Source organism: Haliaeetus leucocephalus, unplaced genomic scaffold (assembly GCF_000737465.1).
Source record: "Haliaeetus leucocephalus isolate CR32 unplaced genomic scaffold, Haliaeetus_leucocephalus-4.0 Scaffold138, whole genome shotgun sequence".
In the NCBI taxonomy this organism is placed as follows: Eukaryota; Metazoa; Chordata; class Aves; order Accipitriformes; family Accipitridae; genus Haliaeetus; species Haliaeetus leucocephalus.
In genome coordinates, this window is record NW_010972574.1 from 648,068 (window position 1) to 666,504 (window position 18,437).

The 18,437-nt window shown below is 40.8% G+C and overlaps 1 protein-coding gene across 2 annotated transcripts in view; it reads left to right on the forward strand.

The window, feature by feature from the left end:
- The window catches only part of LRRC4C (leucine rich repeat containing 4C), a 101,115-nt gene extending 83,216 nt beyond the window's left edge, over positions 1 to 17,899 (forward strand). The window contains exon 2 of one of the 2 annotated variants that reach the window (XM_010586005.1): positions 15,449 to 17,899. In XM_010586005.1, coding sequence (XP_010584307.1) covers positions 15,491 to 17,407 — 1,917 coding nt within the window. In that variant the 5' untranslated portion in view covers positions 15,449 to 15,490 and the 3' untranslated portion in view covers positions 17,408 to 17,899. Of the gene's footprint in view, positions 1 to 15,448 lie in introns of those variants that run through there. The other variant, XM_010586004.1, reaches the window with a different exon arrangement.
- The last annotated feature ends 538 nt before the right edge of the window (positions 17,900 to 18,437 follow it).

Genomic DNA, 18,437 nt, shown 5'->3' on the forward strand with positions numbered 1-18,437 from the left:
AATCCGTAGTTGGCTCTGTATAGCAAATTCTTATTGACATGTGAGATGGAGTCCTGACTCCACTGAAATCAAAGTCAGAACTCCCATCGGTTTCTGTAGGAATCAACTTTTACCCATGATTTTCTCTCATGGATCTAGTTCAAAATGGAAGTCTGTGGTGGGCTCATGAATATAGAATACTGTATCAGCACTTCAGAGTCTGAAGAGCTGAACAAGCAGGCAGCGCTGCTGATACTGGACATTGTATCCTGTTGGTTAACTTGACGGAGATAAACAGCACTTCAGTGAAAGTGATCATTTGCTAGAGAAGTATATGCCAGCTTTCCTGGATCTGATATGAATTTCATGTTGATGTAATAATAAGTTGAATTTGGCCAGTGATTTCAATAAGCAAGCTATAAGCAGCCTATGTAGAGAAGCTATTCCATTGCATAAATGTATATTCATAAATTTTATGTCTACATAAAAATATGAAGTAATCTATTATTTTTCTCTATAAAACTTGTCGCAGTGTGAAGTTTCAGAGAGATAACATCTTCTCTGTCTTTATCATTTATGATTCTTGGATCTTCGGTCATAGGCTTGCCAAGCTGGTGAAGAGGGCTTTAAACTAAAGTTGCCGGGGGAGGGGAACCTCAATCCATCCCGCTCCTACCAGTTTGATGCCAGTGCCAGCAATAGATGCCCAGAGCCTGGAGCAGGATCACAGGTCAGCAGGAGAGCACCTGAAGAGCAGCACTGAGGAATTCCAGCCACTCCAGCCAGTAAGTCAGCTTCATCGGGGCCCAACTTAAATGCCTCTGTGCAAACACATGTAGCGTGGGGAATAACAGGAGGAGGTACAGATGTGCACACGCCTGCAGGGCTGTGATTTTATTGGCATCACGGAGACGTGGTGGGATGGCTCCTATGACTGGAGCGTTGGAATGGAAGGATACAGGCTCTTTAGGAAGGACAGGCAGGGAGGATGAGGAGGGGCTGTCACCCTCCATGTCAGTGACCAGCTGGAGGGCATGGAGCTCCGCCTGGGGATGGATGAGGAGCCGACCGAGAGCTTATGGGTCAGGATTAAAGGGAGGGCAGGGACGGGTGACATTATAGTGGGGGTCTGCTACAGGCCACCTGACCAGGAAGACCAAGCAGATGAGGCCCTTTATAGAAAGATAGGAGCAGCCTCATGTTCACAAACCCTGGTCGTCATGGGGGACTTCAACCACCCTGATATCTGTTGGAGGGACGACACGGCAGGGCATAAGCAGTCCAGAAGGTTCCTGGAATGCATTGATGATAACGTCCTTCTTCAAGTGATAGAGGAGCCAATGAGGAGAGGTGCTGTGCTGGACCTTGTACTCACCAACAAGGAGGGACTGGTGGAGGAATGTGAAGCTCAAGGGCAGCATTGGCTGCAGTGACTCTGAGGTGGAGTTGAAGATCCTTAGAGCAGCAAGGAGGGCGCACAGCAAGCTTACAACCCTGGGCTTCAGGAGACCCTCTTCAAGGATCTGCTTGGTACAGTAGCATGGCATAAAGCCTTGCAGGGAAGAGGGGGCCCAAGAAAGCTTGTTAATATTCAAGAATCACCTCCTCCAAGCTCAGGAGCGATGCATCCCAACAAAAAAGAAAGGCAAAAAAGAAGGCAAAAACTCCAGGAGGCCTGCATGGATGAACGAGGAGCTCTGCGACAAACTCAAACACAGAAAGGAAGCCTACAGAGAGTGGAAGCAGGGACAGGTAGCCTGGGAGGAATACAGAGAAATTGTCCGAGCAGCCAGGGATCAGGTTGGGTAAGCTAAAGGCCTGATAGAATTAAATCTAGCCAGGGACATCAAGGGCAACACAAAAAGCTTCCATAGGTGCATCAGTGATAAAAGGAGGACTAGGGAAAATGTGGGCCCTCTGCGTATGGAAGGGGGAGACCTGGTTACCTGGGACATGGAGAAGACTCTGGTACCCACTGACTTTTTTGCCTCAGTCTTTACCAGCAAGTGCTCCAGCCACACCGCCCAAGACACAGAAGGCAAAGGCAGGGACTGGGAGAATGAAGAACTGCCACACTGAAGGAGGAGATCAGGTTTGAGACCATCTAAAGAACCTGAAGGTGCACAAGTCCATGGGACCTGATGAGAGGCATCCGTGAGTCCTGAGGGAACTGGCGGAAGAATTGGCTAAGCCACGATCCATCATATTTGAGAAGTCATGGCAGCCCAGGGAAGTTCCCACTGACTGGAAGAGGGGAAACATAACCCCCATTTCAAAAAGGGAAAAAAGGAAAACCCAAGGAACTACAGGCCAGTTGATTTCACCTCTGTGCCCGGCAAGATCATGGAGCGGATTGTCCTGGAAACTATGCTCAGGCACATGGAAAATAAGGACGTGATTGATGACAGCCAACATGGCTTCACTAAGGGCAAATCGTGCCTGACAAATTTGGTGGCCACCTACGACAGGGTTCCAGCATTGTGAATAAGGGGAGAGCAACGGACGTCATCTGCCTGGACTTGTGCAGAGCATCTGACACTGTCCTGCATGACATCCTTGTCTCTAAATTGGAGAGACATGGATCTGATGGATGGGCCACTTGGTGGATAAGGAATTGGCTGGATGGTCACACTCAAAGAGTTGTGGTCAATAGCTCGATGTCCGAGTGGAGACCAGTGACAAGTAGCGTTCCTCAGGGGTCGGTACTGGGACCAGCACTGTTTAATACCTTTGTCGGTGACATGGACAGTGGGATTGAGTGCACGCTCAGCAAGTTTGCCGACAACACTGAGCTGTGTGGTGCGGTTGACACGCTGGATGGAAGGGATGCCATCCAGAGGGACCTGGACGGGCTTGAGAGGTGGGCCTGTGCAGACCTCATGAAGTTTAATAAGGCCAAGTGCACATGAGTTGGGGCAATCCCAAGCACAAGTACAGGCTGGCGATGAGTGGACTGAGAGCAGCCCTGCGGAGAAGGACTTGGGGGAATTAGTGGATGAAAAACTGAATATGAGCCAGCAGTGTGCGCTTGCAGCCCAGAAAGCCAATCACATTCTGGGCTGCATCAAGAGAAGCATGGCCAGCAAGTCAAGGGAGGTGATTCTACCCCTCTAATCAGCTCTCCTGAGACCCCATCTGCAGTACTGCATTCAGTTCTGGGGCCCCCAACATAAGAAAGACATGGACCTGCTTGAGCAGGTCCAGAGGAGGGCCACAAAGATGATCAGGCGTCTGGAGCACCTTCCCTATAAGGACAAGCTGAGAGAGTTGGGGTTGTTCAGCCTGGAGAAGAGAAGGCTCCAGGGACACCTTATAGCAGCCATCCGGTACCTGAAGGGAGCCTACAGGAAAGCTGGAGAGGGACTTTTTACAAGGGCATGTAGTGATAGGACAAGGGATAATGGCTCTAAACTGAAAATGGGTAGATTTAGATTAGGTTTAAGAAAGTTCTTTACTCTGAGGGTGGTGAGGCACTGGAAGAGGTTGCCCAGAGAGGCTGTGGCTGCCCCATCCCTGGCAGTGTTCAAGGCCAGGTTGGATGGGGCTTGGAGCAACCTGGTCTAGTGGAAGGTGTCCCTGCCCATGGCAGGGGTGTGGGAACTAGATGATCTTTCAGGTCCCTTCCAACCCAAACCATTCTAGGATTCTACGATTCTATGATTTATAGATAGTCTGGACAGAAAGAGAATAACTCATATAATTTACCACTTTATTGCAAACTCCTTTGGAGCCTTTGATTTTCACCAAGCTGCACTGCAAGCTTTCTTTTTTAATGATAACTTTTCCAGGCACATATACATTATCAGTTCTTGAATCAGTCCATATATTCTGCAAAGATATGCACTATGTTTTGGATACCTCAGAAAAACCTGGATTGTGCTAGTGCCTTATTTCAGCACATGTAGAAACAAAATGTTCATAATTAATGAGTTACTTCAGAATTAATTTAGCATTTGAATAAACTTAAAACTGGTTAAAGTAAAAATACAGAATTATTTTTGTTTGCAGTGTTCAAAGTAGATGACACGGTTATAAAGTTTGACTTAGTTATATTTCTTTGGTTTTGCTTCCAGTCTTGACTAAGCTGTCAAGGGAAAGGATGTTTTTTACCTGTCAGGGTAAAATTCGTATGTAGTCTTATATATACATGTATGACCCTATGACTATGCTTTATACAAACATATTTTGGGGTTAATGCACTTATTATTGGAATTTAGTAATTAAAACATTAGCAATTAGTCACTTCAGAGTGAAACTGGTTTTGGAGCATACCAGCTTTCAAAAGTACTCTGTTCCATGAAACATCATCAGTCCTTTACTAGGTCAGAAACAGATGTTTGTGGCAGAAGGACTGACACACTTGAGAGTATATGGTAATAGCAAATGGGAAAGGTGGAGTTCATATTATCCTGGACTGGTGCAATGGTGCCAGAAAATACTTTGCCTAGTTGTATGTGAAACAGTTATAAACCTCTTAACTATTACCCTCTTCCCCTTCCTTCTTCGGCTAGTGACGATAGTGTCCTGAATGTGAACTGTTGTACTTTTTCAAGTGATTTGCATCTTCCTAGTTGGATAGCCCCAAATGATAATGAATTTGAAACATCACATTTTGCCACTTGTACAGTTATATGGTAGGAATTTTCTTTCAGGTTGTTTTAAACATTTATAGTTAAAAATCACTTCAGGGCTTGCCAAGATCCTGTCTGACATGAGGCTTATATAAAAGCTTTCCTGTGGGCAAGGATCAGAAGATCATAGCACACATATTGGAAAGCCTTGCCAAGAGGAAGCTTCAAGAACAGTTCACAGGGAAAAGGTGACAGTAGGTTCCCAGGAGTCCCTGCCCGTTCCCACTGGAGGAGGGATTGGACTGGGTCCCAGGTGATCCATACCAGCATCTGTGGCCTGTTCTTTGGGTAGAATTGAGGAACACTTCTCATGAGATGTCCAATGAGTTTCAAGAAGGAATAGCATAGCAAACATCGTAAATCATAATTTCAAACTCGCAATGTATTTCTTTAGACTTTCCAGCTATAGTATCAACAGCTTGTGGCAGATACTTCATAATACATACCAAACTAGACAGCATCTGAATACAGTCCTGTAGGAGAAGGAATGAAAGAAAGGGTATGCAGATGAAATGACCCATTTAGGATATTTAATGTGTTTCCGGAAGGTGTGCAAATACTATGATAAGAAGAGTAATGCAGGAATCTGTAGAATAGGACAGAACATTTTCTAATATTTAATCAAATTGAGTTTTAAATGTCATGGCATGTTGATCTTCTAATTTAATATGTAGATAAAGTTCACATTCTGGTGGAAATGCGATTCAGGAGTTCTGGGTCCCTGTACTGCCTCTGCTGCTGACACCTTTCATTATAGTATATCCACTTGGGCTCTTGCGGACTGCTGTGAGCAAGATTCATCCATGCTCCGCGCGGATGCAGACTCTGTCTTTGTGCTCTTAGGGCCAGGCTGGAGCAGCACTGTGAGGCACATTAGCCTGGGGTCAGCAAAAAGCTAACGGTTGCTACTTGGCTATCATTTGGAGCAACACGCATTGCATCTGGTCAACGTGGAGCGTGAAGCTCATGTTTGCAAAGTATCATGTAGACACATGCGAAATTTTGCCAGCTGATTTAATCCATTATTGCCTCGCTTTCTTCAGCCATAAACTACCGTAATATTATCTGTCTTCTTTCCAGAGGCCTTGTGAGGATGTGTTTATGTTTGATGTCTTATTAAGGCGATCCAATCAAGGATGGATCATTGCCAAAATGCCCATTGTATGCAAAGGGCCCTGGGGCCCCTGCGTTCACGCAGCTCCCAACAACAGAAGTCTCAGGTCAAAGTTTGTTGTTCAGAACCAGGAAAATACTTGTAAGTAGTTGTTATAGTCCCTCTGAGTCATCACATAGTTTCACTCTTCATTTTATTTCACTAGCTGCCTCCTAAATTGGATCGAAACATTTTCCCACTTGTAATATTTAAAGGTGTACAAATACTGTATGCAAGAGCACCTGTGACCTATTCATTGCCCAGCAGTGATAGATCTGGTAATAATGTGCTTGCTATTCTGGCTGTGCTGCACTTTGGTAACACCTAGGGTTTAATTGAAATACACCCTGACCTTGGTTTTGTTCATGAGGCATAGAGTGGACATAATTGCTAGGAATCTACTGAGGGATATTATGGCAAAATGTCATATTACTAATTTTGGCTCCTCACACCCTTTTGGAAAAAAAATAAAAATAAAAAATCACAAATCTCCGTAAAAAACAGTGTGCTGCAGTTTCATAGAAGTCCTAAAACTAGTAATTTTCCAAAAAATTAACTTCTTATATTTCTCTGTACCTATTTTTTCTCTCAAAACACTGTCACAGTATGATAATTGCATTGCCCCTAACAGTTTCATATTCCTTCATAATTAAATAAACAGCTTGTAAATTGCAGACCACAAAATGCCTCTGTTCCACTCTTACCTTAAGGGGTTTCCATAGTTACCAAGGACAAGAAGTTTAACCATCATTTGCCAGAGTCGAGGCTATTTACAGCCTTAACTTTTTATCTCATGTCTCTTTGTCTCTTTGTCTCTTTGTTTATTAACACAATGAGGGAGTAATTTGGACTCAGTTAGCCGCTACAAATGCAGTGATGCAAAATGGACTCCCTAAAGTTACCAAGGTTATGAAATACCTATCAAGCACTTCTCCAACTCAACATCAAATAATTCAGACCTTAAAAAAGGAAAACACCTTTCTTGACACAGCGTTATGTCATGATAATATTTAAGCAGGTACCTATTTTAATTCATATCCCAAAAAAACATTTGTGCAGATTTTGCATGGTTGCTTTAATATAATTCCCTTTCATCCCTCAGTCTCCTCTGTTGTACATATTACAAAATGCATTTGGAAAAACTGCACTTGCTAAGGCACGAACTTGATTTTTTTATGCCACTGAAATGGACAATCCTCTGATTTGCTAATCTCAAAATAATCTTAAAATCTTTCTAAATTACTTCAAATTTTACCAGAGTGTCTCTGTTGCCAAAGTACAGAAACTACTACGGATCCACAACTGCATTATATATTCATCAAACTAAAATATTTCTGTCCTCTAGTTTATATTATCTACTGAGGTCAAGAGCTCAGCAAGGCTCAAAGGATGATTGGCATGGGTAACAAGAATATTCAGCATTATCACATTCAGTAGACAAATGCACATATTGTAATTTAGGAAAGGATGTTTTGGGCTTTAAAAACTAGACTCCAATTTTCTAAGATTAGGATGAAACTTTCTTAAGGGCAAGTATATACTGTAATTGCCAATTTTTTTTTGTTGCTCTTTATTGTACTGACTATATTTGTATATTCATACTTAGACTGTGGTGTTCTGATCTGACATTTTCTACATCTGTTTTTATAGTTTGTGAGTAGGGAGAAAATTTTGGAAGGAATCAGGGCTAACATCTTACATTCCATCAGCCTTGCACTTTTTTGTCTTTGCATCTTTTGAAAGACACAATATTTTAATATTTCATATACTTAACCTGCAGATTTTTGCCTGCTAATTTGAAATCTTGTAGTATGTTGTTGCAAAGGATGTTAATTTATACAGTTTAATGCTTCCATGTAAAAAATTTTATAATGGTCTACCAGACCAAAACTACTTTGTTTGAAATGAAGTATCACTGTAGTACCTTTAAACAGATGTTGTCTTAAATCACTACTAGTCTGCTAAAACCAAAGTAATGCTACAGTGTTTCAAAATCATGACCCCACTGTGACAGGAGTCAAAATTACATTGTTTTGGAGCAGTGCTTTAGAACATTATATAATTTTTTATTAAGGGTTGTTTTTGTACTAATTTTGTTGTTGTTCACAGATGCTTTCTGAATGGGGATCTGTGATTTCACTTTGATAGTAAACCAAAAAGGGATTAAGAAAGCATCCTTTCAATAGTTATAGATATACTGCAGTTTAATTGTTGCTCACTGAGGTATTTGTGGCGTAAGATAGTGAAATCCTGAAGGTGCTTGTGTGACTTCCCCTTCTGTCATGGTTGGCACATGAGATGTAGTGACATGCTGCTGTAATTAAAAGAATTTTGTTATCAGGGCTATTGTAAAATTTCTTCTGTACAGTTGCCTGTTTCTCCCTGCATAAATATCTGTCCAGAAAATATAGAAGATGAAACAAACAAAAAAGGTTCAGAGAAACTGTGTTTTATCAACTGAATTAGTGAAGTGAGAAGAGCAAAATGGGACTTGAACAACCCAAGGGATCAGTGATGAGGTAGAAAACCTTTTTACCTTTATGTAATTGGTTTGAATCGAGCCCAAGTCAATACAGAACAAAAGTTCCTAATGTCTACATGGGGTCTCAAGAAAATGAATCCAAATTAACTTTGAAAAGGGACTAGCTAAACTACATTATGTTCTTTTATGGACACTCTTAATTGAAATTACTGTGGCCTTGATTCAATTTAGCTTAAATTAAATTCTAAATAAGAGTGTCCACACAAAGATTTAATGCAATATAATTAACCCACTTTAAAAGTTAATTCCAATTAAATTTCTAGAATGTTTCTGGGTGGACTAGTACCAAGCTGTATTGTGGTGGCTTTTATGAAAGAATTTAAGTTAGTTCATCATGAATAGTTCATAAATTGCTCCTCTGCATACCACTGTGAGCAGTCTGAACAGAGATTAGGACTGTTTTGTCCTCTTCACCCTTTGGGTGACATCCAGGGAAAGGTCAGTAAAGAAGTCAAATAATTCCTCTTAATAAAAATAAGTATGTCCTAAAGAAATATCCATTACATAGTCTGATGTTTCCTATGATTTTCCTGTAAAATTAGCAAATGTTATGAGTTGTACTGAGGATACAAAGTGCAAATGACGCTTGGAAGTAAAAGAATATTTATAAATAAAGAGACATACCAGACTGATTTAGCTTAAAACACTGTGAAAACTCTTAATTTCCAGCTAAAATGCAAATATTTTTGCCTGGACCATCGCGCACTAAAATTCTCATTTTTAAAATGTCTCTTTCATGTTCATTTCTGTTACCTGAAGTTAAGGAGAAAATTTTAAACCTTAGAAAGACATGAGAGAGGAAACATGAAATCAGGCTGGAAAATGAGGGGTGTGAAATAAAGCTGTTTTCTGTATAACAAAATGAAAGAAAAGAAGAAAAAGGCAGACTGGGTCAAACTCATCCTTGATTGAACTCCCCTGAAATCAATGGTGATTCAGGAGGATTGAATGTGTCCAATCACATTTAGGTCTTTGAGGTCAGTGTCTTAGTGATTCAGCTGAGTCTTAAAAGGCTTGCAGAAGAGAACTGGGAAGTATCTGTGGTACAGCAATATCCGCTCTGCCTCCTACACTTACACGCTTCAAGGGGCCATGGAAAATCCTGACTGTGTCCCAGAGCGAAACGGTGAAACATGCAAAGAGGAGAATCATTTGCATTGTGAGTGTTTTGATTTATCTGGTCTCATGAGTAATCAGTTTGCATTGCAGGGCTGCCTATCTAGCCCTCTTTGGCCTCCACTGTACTTAACTAAAAATAAAATAAAACCCAAATAGATAAAAGCTGCTGGGCTTTGAAACCTCCCAGGTTTTTAGGCATTATTGCAATAGCTCCCTAAACTATTGTTGAGACTTTTAAAGTCCTATAGCCGTGAAAAGGGAAGACTGATTTTTAAGAATGGAGGAAAAGATACACAGCTACATAGCTGCGGTGATGGGTTTGCACTGTAAAACTGTCTGTTTGAAAAAACCCAAACACCTCAGACAGGAGCCAATCTGTGAGAAAAAAAAAAAGATGAGGAAGAGAAAGATGTGAGATCTACTGTAACCCAGTTTCCCGATTTTGCATGACGGTTATTGTGAAGCTCGATTAAGAACGTAGCATGTGTTCCTTTGTGGGTAGCAAAGACATTCAATGGAGAAGACGACTGGTGTCGTTGTCCTGGATATGGGCAGGGAACAGCAGGCAAAGTGTTTGTACTTCTCTTGAACTGAAAGCTCTGGTCCTCGGGGGTTCAGCCAGGTGGAAAGGAATTTCAGGACAGAAGAGGCAGGGAGGGGAGCAGGAAGGTACGGCGAGTGAATCCCCAGCAACGTGGTTCCATCAGCCCAACCCTTGGCAGCCGTATGGGGACGCGCATCGGAGGCTGCGGGAGCATTTGCAGAGCAGATGTCGGTAGAGGATTTCTGACCCCGGTGGAGCTCCCTGCCCACAGTTCGGTCTCTGTTCGGGGACGAGGGTTTACCCTCGTGTGTTTCAGTATTTTGTGGAGCTAAAACATATTGTGTGCTTGTCTCCTGGTATCTACACTGAGATTCCCTTGGCTTCCTCTGCTGGCATTGCTGCCAAAAGGGGATCAGTCTCAGGCCCTGAGAGCATTCACAGCTCCTGAAAAGAGAGTCAAAAGAGTCACTTCTGCATAAGGTCATCCTGGGATTTAGACCTATTTTTATTGCTGTCCTCAGTGCTCTCTTCCATACAGAAACTATTTTCAATTCTCCGATGCTGCTACTACTGGAAGAGACTTCCCAGCATAATTAGCTGCTTGACGCACCTAGCTCCTCTTCATATGTTTGGAAATCTGCCATTTAATTTGCAACTGTAGAGTGGCTTGTTTACTAAAAAATGCAGATATCTTTGCAAAGGGTTTTTCCTCTCAAAAACCTCTTGAAAAGGGTGTGATGTACAGCATACCTAACTGTGCTATATAAAGTGAAGCAAAGGTGCATTTTCTGAATGCATCCACGTATTTGTCAACTTGAAAAAAGTTGTAAAAAGTGATCTGAATGCCCCTCATCCCAAAGTTTTCTCCACATGGCTGAGGGAGAATTGTGATGATTTAATTGTGCTTTAGGTGAGATTTAACTGTGATGTCCTTGTGATGATTTAATCACCTGATAAATGCCGTCTATATTTTCAATGCAGTGACATACAGCATCACAGCTCATTTTTTTAATGGCAGATGTACAGCACCAACCAAAGTGTGTTAGATCGTGCTGTATCACAAACCATATACTGGGATAAAGCCATGGCCTTTGCACTGCACCGCTCCACTGCTGAGATAGTTAATCGTAGACTCACAGACTAGACAGAAAGCTAAGTATGAGTTGCCACCAGCAACTAAATTGCTAGTGATCCAGCTAAGGGTCAGTGGAGCTTGGGAAAATATCTTTGCCACGTGCCATACCTCATTAGGCAGATCTTTGGGAATGGTGTAGAAGTTCTCTTTTGTAATCAAAGCCCACCATTACAGGAGAATCCTTCAGAGATCAGAGTGAGTATAGTCACTTTCTCCTGGTAAAATAACGGAGACATCAAAGTACATCAGGCCTAAGACCTAATTACAAAAAAATAGAAAAACGAATTGTGGGTTCCATTACAATGCCCATAAGGAAGACATCTCTGCATACACGTTTGGCAGAGTTACCTTTCAATAGCATAACTACTGCATCCTTCAGGCTGTCCCTAAGGAAAGCTGCACTGTGCATATCTGCAGAGGTAGAGTAGCTTTGTCATTCCTTGCTTCATCTTCTGCATTGGATCTGAAGAGGGCAATGCTTTTTGCTCAAAGGAAAATGTGTAGTACATCGAGACTAAGTATCGGATAACCTATAGAGAGGAGAACATGCATATCAAACGTCAATTTGAAAAAAGGCGTTTGAGTTCTGTGGAAATAGAACACAAAACAAATAACTCTCCATATATGTATATGTATGTCTCCATGGCCATAAAGAGAATATACATTACTGTACTAAAATGGCAGATGGTATATGCTTTGGTAATTAGCGCGATGCCACAGACAGGCTTAAGGTCATGTTTGGAAACACATTTAATAATTGTATGGTGTCTGGGGAGCTGACAATGCAGTAAGGAAATTCTTTGCATTTTAAACTACATTTTAAATCTATACAGCAGAGGGCACTAGCGTTATTGAATTGACCATAGAGTTGATATTTTGGTACTAGAAAAATGAAGGGGGAAAAAAAATCGCTTAGAAGAAAAAAAGGTGTCAACAAAGACTAAAGAAGCTGGTTGATGGTCTGTGTTCCATGTGTGGATTTATAAAGCTAAACCTTCATGTGTCTCTAGCATAATAGCCAGATATTGAATAGCAAATTACTCTAGTACAGAGTTCCAGATGGGTCTTTATGTAAAGCCCATTAAAATATTTCCATAATGTTCTTCAAGGCTTTAAATGAATTTTCCATTGTGGTTTTGTGTGGGCTAATTTTTTTTCCAGGGTATTTCCAGGGTATTTATGATTTTAAATTACCCTGATGTGAAACGACTGCACTAAGACTTCCTGAATACTTAAGCTCTGAACTATGGAAAACCACCAGTATAAAAGAGAGGACCTTTTTAATACATTCCTACTGCCACTAGGAATCTCACTGCAGTATGTTAGCCTCACGCAAGGCTCACCAGTTGGAAGTGTGCATTTGCAAGTCACTGCCTAGCATATTTTCTGCTGGTCATGGTGGCGTTTTTGAATCATCAGCTCCCCTATACTTTAGCAGCACCAAGCACAGTTAGTGTGATCTTATGCTACATACTGCATTTTGCTTCCTGTGTTACCAGAGATGAGGGAAAAAAGTTCAGTAGTGTAAATAAATCCAGAGTTAAATCAAATGGTGGCTACAAAAGCTAAGGTTTGCTCTTGCTGCCTCCCAGAAAACATTCCAGAGGAATGGCAATATAGATCTTCTATACTTACATATTAAACAAAATACAGCTTAGACACAGAAAAATCAACCACAGCAACACATGAAAATGTATCTAGAACTTTCCATCTACATCTCACAAAATGGTGATCCTGTCTTCAAAATTATACACTCAGAGCAGCTAATAAGTAGTCAGTGACCAAGCTGGTATTTGAAGTATACACAGATTTGAATTTTGCAGAAACCTGAGGGCTGCAGAATTTCCCGAGAGTCTTTGACAGGTCATAGTTCTGAGGCATATGTTTGATTGAGACATCCCTAGCACAGAACAGGGGAAAAAGGTAAACGTAAAAGCCTTGGGCAATTTTGGCCTTCAGCACAAGGAAAGAGCAGTTCTGTGTGACTGATTCATTGTTTGAGTCAATAACCAAAAATGGGAGGAATATAGGGAATTTATTTTAAGAAGAAAAGCAAAACCATTTCTTTTTGCAACTGAAACATGGAAACATTTTGGTTTGGGTTGAACAATTTTTGCTAATCAGTCTCATAACTGGATAATTTATTTGTTACAGTGAAGTAATGTATTCAAGTAAAATGTTTTTATCTTTTTTTTCTTACCCATGGAGCATATGTGTATTGATGGAAAGGGAAGGTTTGCTGGATAAGGGAGTAGGTGAAGGGAGTGGTGGTTCCAGTGAAGACAATAACATTGCACCAGTGCCATGGTAAAATAATTGGTTTGGTGTGTTTCTGTAATCTGTTTTATTACTTGTTAATGGAATTCATTATTCAGTCCAAGTCCTTAGGGGTTAAGTTTTAGAAGAATTTAAAAAATGAGAAAACAAAGGAAAGACAAATCTACTGAATAAAAAAAAACTAGTGACAAACAAAAATGCTAATACAATCACATTAACTATCACAGAAGATGGTTAATTACTATTCAACAGCAAAATCCATGGATCACAGATATCTCCATCTCTCTACAGAGTTTCTCCATATATTGTGTTCAGCACCTCTGAAGAGTAAGCCTGCAGTAAAAAGGAAGGTGTATACAGCAGCTGCCCCTCATCTAGTCTAGCACATTATCCTAAACCCATGGAGCCGATGTTCCGAAGTACAGTTGTTGGCAGGGGGAAGGGATGGAGAGGTGGGAGCAGGAACATCTAACACTACAGCCACAGGGTTCTCCAGTCCTATGACAGAAGTGTAAGCCACGGAGAGAGAAGTTGAGTGACTTGCTCAAGGTTGCAAAACACATTAGTTTCATGAATCTTTCATAACGAGAATGATGTTTTATAAATAGCACTTACGGAGCAGATCAAAACCACAGATACAGCCCAGATTTTCCAATTCCCATTCACAGGTTTTTAACCATTATATTGGCTTTCTCTGCAGTAAATTATTAAAAGTGAGATGAGAACACTTGCTAGCTCTGAACCATATAACAAGTTTAAAAAAAATGCAGAAATGAATTCTCAAAAACACATTGTCTGAATATATAATTAGAAAAAAAGTCTTTCGTTAAATGAATTGCTGTGAGATGCAAGTTCATCTACTTTTTCCTGGTGGTTTTTTTTTTTAAAGCAAGATAGTTTTTTTTACACAAAATAAAACAATTCAGAGCCTGGAGTGGAAAACCGTTGCCTTATAGTATTTTGTTTTACTGAATACATGTATTATGCATCTGGGTGCTGTAGGTTATAAATATGCTTTAAGCTTGCTGTAATTTATAAGACTTCACTTTTGGCTGATTTATAGAAAATGTCATTAATCTCTACAACAGAGGGACCTTGCACTGAGCAGCAGATTGAAAATGAACTGAGGGCTGGGAGCTTTAAGAACTGCCACAAATGAATCAGTACCAAAATTCTTAAAATGGTAATGATCATTTATAGTGTAAAGGTCTTTTTTCCCCTTACAGTAAGATCTCTAGGGGTTTTCTAAAGGTGCCAATGAAACTGCCAACCCTGAAGCTACAGAGATATTTTTCAGCATTTAAAAGGCTATTCTTATTTCTGTGTTCAACACACATTTACTAATGAGTGTTTCTCTGCTGTTGGTGCCAAACAAAATAATTGAGGAGGAAATGTCATGAAATTGGATGATGCTGTTTAACGGTATGGAAGAATTGATGCTCAGCATGTTTCTTTTGTTTTTTTTTTTTTTTTTAATTTGAAATAGGCAAGATCTTGCCCTGACATTTGCATGACCTGCAACATTCAGTATTAAAGGCTTTACTTCTAGTTAAACTCCAATGCAGGACTCACATTTGTATAGGCAAAGATTTTCACCCATACAAAACAGGAGTCTCCACTCGCTCTTCTTAGTATCTGTTGTCTTGTCTTAAAATGTATCAAGAAGGTTAATACCTTGAATAGTCTGAGGATTCCTATCTTACTCATTTTTGCCTTTTGAGGCCGTTGTCACTTCTTTCAACTCTCCCTCTGAGTTAGAACATTTCTTTTAGGTATCCACTGTGGTTGAACTTGTTATCTGCCATCCAGCTACATGCTTTATACATTGGAATGAATAGGAAAAGCTAGTCTCTGGCTTTTTCTTATCTCATTGCCAGTTACAGCTGACATACATAGCTGTACAGGAAACAAAATATTAGCATTTCTACAGCTATTCTCACTACAGAGTTTCATGAAATTGGTAGAGTTGACTGAAAGGAGCAAAGAAGTCTTTCTTTAGAGAGCACACTTAAAGATTAGAGATTAATTTAATGTTCTCCTTCTCCCTTTCTTTCTTTCTTTCTTTCAGGCTATTCAAACTCCAGAAGGACCAACACCAACTAAATTATGAATGTTGAACAAGATGACCTTACATCCACAGCAGATAATGATAGGTCCTAGGTTTAACAGGGCCCTATTTGACCCCCTGCTTGTGGTGTTGTTGGCTCTTCAGCTTCTTGTGGTGGCTGGTCTAGTGAGGGCTCAAACTTGCCCTTCTGTCTGCTCCTGCAGCAACCAGTTCAGTAAAGTGATTTGCGTACGGAAAAATCTGAGAGACGTGCCAGACGGCATCTCCACCAACACCCGGTTACTCAATCTCCATGAGAACCAGATCCAAATCATTAAAGTTAATAGCTTCAAGCATCTGAGGCACCTTGAAATCCTGCAGCTCAGCAGGAATCACATCAGAACAATTGAAATAGGGGCTTTCAATGGTCTGGCCAATCTCAACACTTTGGAACTCTTTGACAATCGTCTGACCACTATCCCAAATGGGGCTTTTGTATACCTGTCAAAACTGAAGGAACTGTGGTTGAGAAACAACCCCATTGAGAGCATCCCTTCTTATGCTTTTAACAGAATCCCTTCTCTCCGGAGGTTGGATTTGGGGGAATTGAAAAGGCTTTCATACATCTCAGAAGGTGCCTTTGAAGGTCTGTCCAACTTGAGGTATTTGAACCTTGCCATGTGCAATCTTCGAGAGATTCCTAACCTCACCCCGCTTGTAAAACTGGACGAGTTAGATCTTTCTGGGAATCACCTGACTGCCATCCGGCCAGGTTCTTTCCAAGGGTTAATGCATCTTCAGAAATTGTGGATGATACAGTCCCAGATTCAAGTGATAGAAAGGAATGCTTTCGATAACCTTCAGTCACTTGTAGAGATCAACCTGGCACACAACAATCTAACACTACTGCCTCACGACCTGTTCACGCCGCTCCGCCTAGAAAGGATCCACTTGCATCACAACCCTTGGAACTGCAACTGTGACATCCTTTGGCTCAGCTGGTGGATTAAAGACAAGGCACCCTCCAATACCGCATGCTGCGCCCGTTGCCACACACCTCCCAGTTTAAAAGGAAGGTACATTGGTGAGCTGGACCTGAATTACTTTACGTGTTACGCTCCAGTCATAGTGGAGCCACCAGCAGACCTCAACGTCACGGAAGGCATGGCTGCAGAGATGAAATGCCGGGCGTCAACCTCCCTGACCTCTGTCTCTTGGATTACTCCAAATGGATCTGTCATGACGCATGGGGCCTACAGAGTTCGGATTGCTGTGCTCAGTGATGGCACATTAAATTTTACAAAGGTAACTGTGCAAGACACAGGTTTGTATACATGCATGGTGAGTAACTCTGTTGGGAATACCACGGCTTCTGCCACGCTGAATGTGACTGCCCTGGATAACCCTGGTTACACATACTTTTCTACCGTCACAGTAGAGACTGTGGAACCTTCTCAGGATGAGGCACAGACCACAGAGCAGGTTGGGCCCACGCCAGTTACCAACTGGGAGACCACTAACATGACAACCTCACTCACTCCACAGAGCACAAGATCAACAGAAAAAACGTTCACCATTCCTGTGACGGACACAAACAACGGGATCCCGGGAATAGATGAGGTTATGAAGACTACCAAAATCATAATTGGTTGTTTTGTGGCTATCACTCTCATGGCTGCTGTGATGCTGGTAATTTTCTACAAAATGAGGAAACAGCATCACCGGCAGAACCATCATGCTCCAACGCGGACTGTAGAGATCATTAATGTGGATGATGAGCTTACAGGCGACACACCCATAGAGAGTCACTTGCCCATGCCAGCAATAGAGCATGAGCACCTAAATCACTATAACTCTTATAAGTCTCCTTTCAACCACACAACAACAGTTAACACAATAAATTCAATACACAGTTCAGTGCATGAACCGTTATTGATCCGAATGAACTCAAAAGACAATGTACAAGAGACTCAAATCTAAACCATTTATGACATTATGGGGTGGGGGTGGGGACAACAAAAGATGATTTATAAAACAAATGACACAAATGACTGGGCTAAATCTACTGTTTCAAAAAAGTGTCTTTACAAAGAAAAAGAAATTTATTTATTAAAAATTCTATTGTGATCTAAAGCAGACAAAATTATGTGTATTCCTCAGAACCTGGTTTTGCTGCACTTATTTACCCTCCTCGTTCCCCTTTTCCTCCCCAGCCTACCCTGATTCCCATTTGCCATATTTTTCATAGGAGATCTTGATTCCCTAAAAGAACTGGTCTAGGAAATTTTGTAAGAATTCTGTTACACTTTGGGAATTTTTATGGTGAATTCTAGTGGTGAGATTTGGACTATTTTGTCACTTTTTCTCTTTTTTTCTTTTGTTTTCTCATGCCCTTTTTGAAATCATTCAGTAGAGAATGGAATAATAACAGCAACTTTACAAGTGAGAAAAACAAAGAAGCAAACCTTTTTTTTTTCCCATGTAATGATTTGCTCTGTATTTACTGAAAGCACGGTTCTGTGAAAAAATGGAAGAAAAAGTAAAAACAAAACAAAACAAAAACCACCCCAAGAAATTAATTTACTTGTGAAAACCTATAAAACCCATGATCTTTTAAACAATTATAGAACCAGAATTTGTAGTTCAAACACTAAACTAAGATTATAAATAAAATATTGGTTTTTTCTGTACTTGGACATAGCTCATTTTTAGTGTGGCTTTAAACATCAAAAGTTTGTTAAAATTCTTACGATATTCTGCTGTGATGTTCCAAAACACAATCACTTTAAAGAGAACAATTAAACCACTTTGGATCATTACTGAAGAATAGCATAGTTTTCATTTTAGTTTATGTAAGCAGCCTACTGGCAAACAAGGGTGTTTGACTTTTAATGCAAGATTAAGATCATTCCTTCTAATGCTGTTTTCAATTATCTCTATTATATCTCAAGATGTATTTCACAATGCCAGGAAAAGTTTTGCGAGGAGTTTCAGTTATCACTGAATTTAT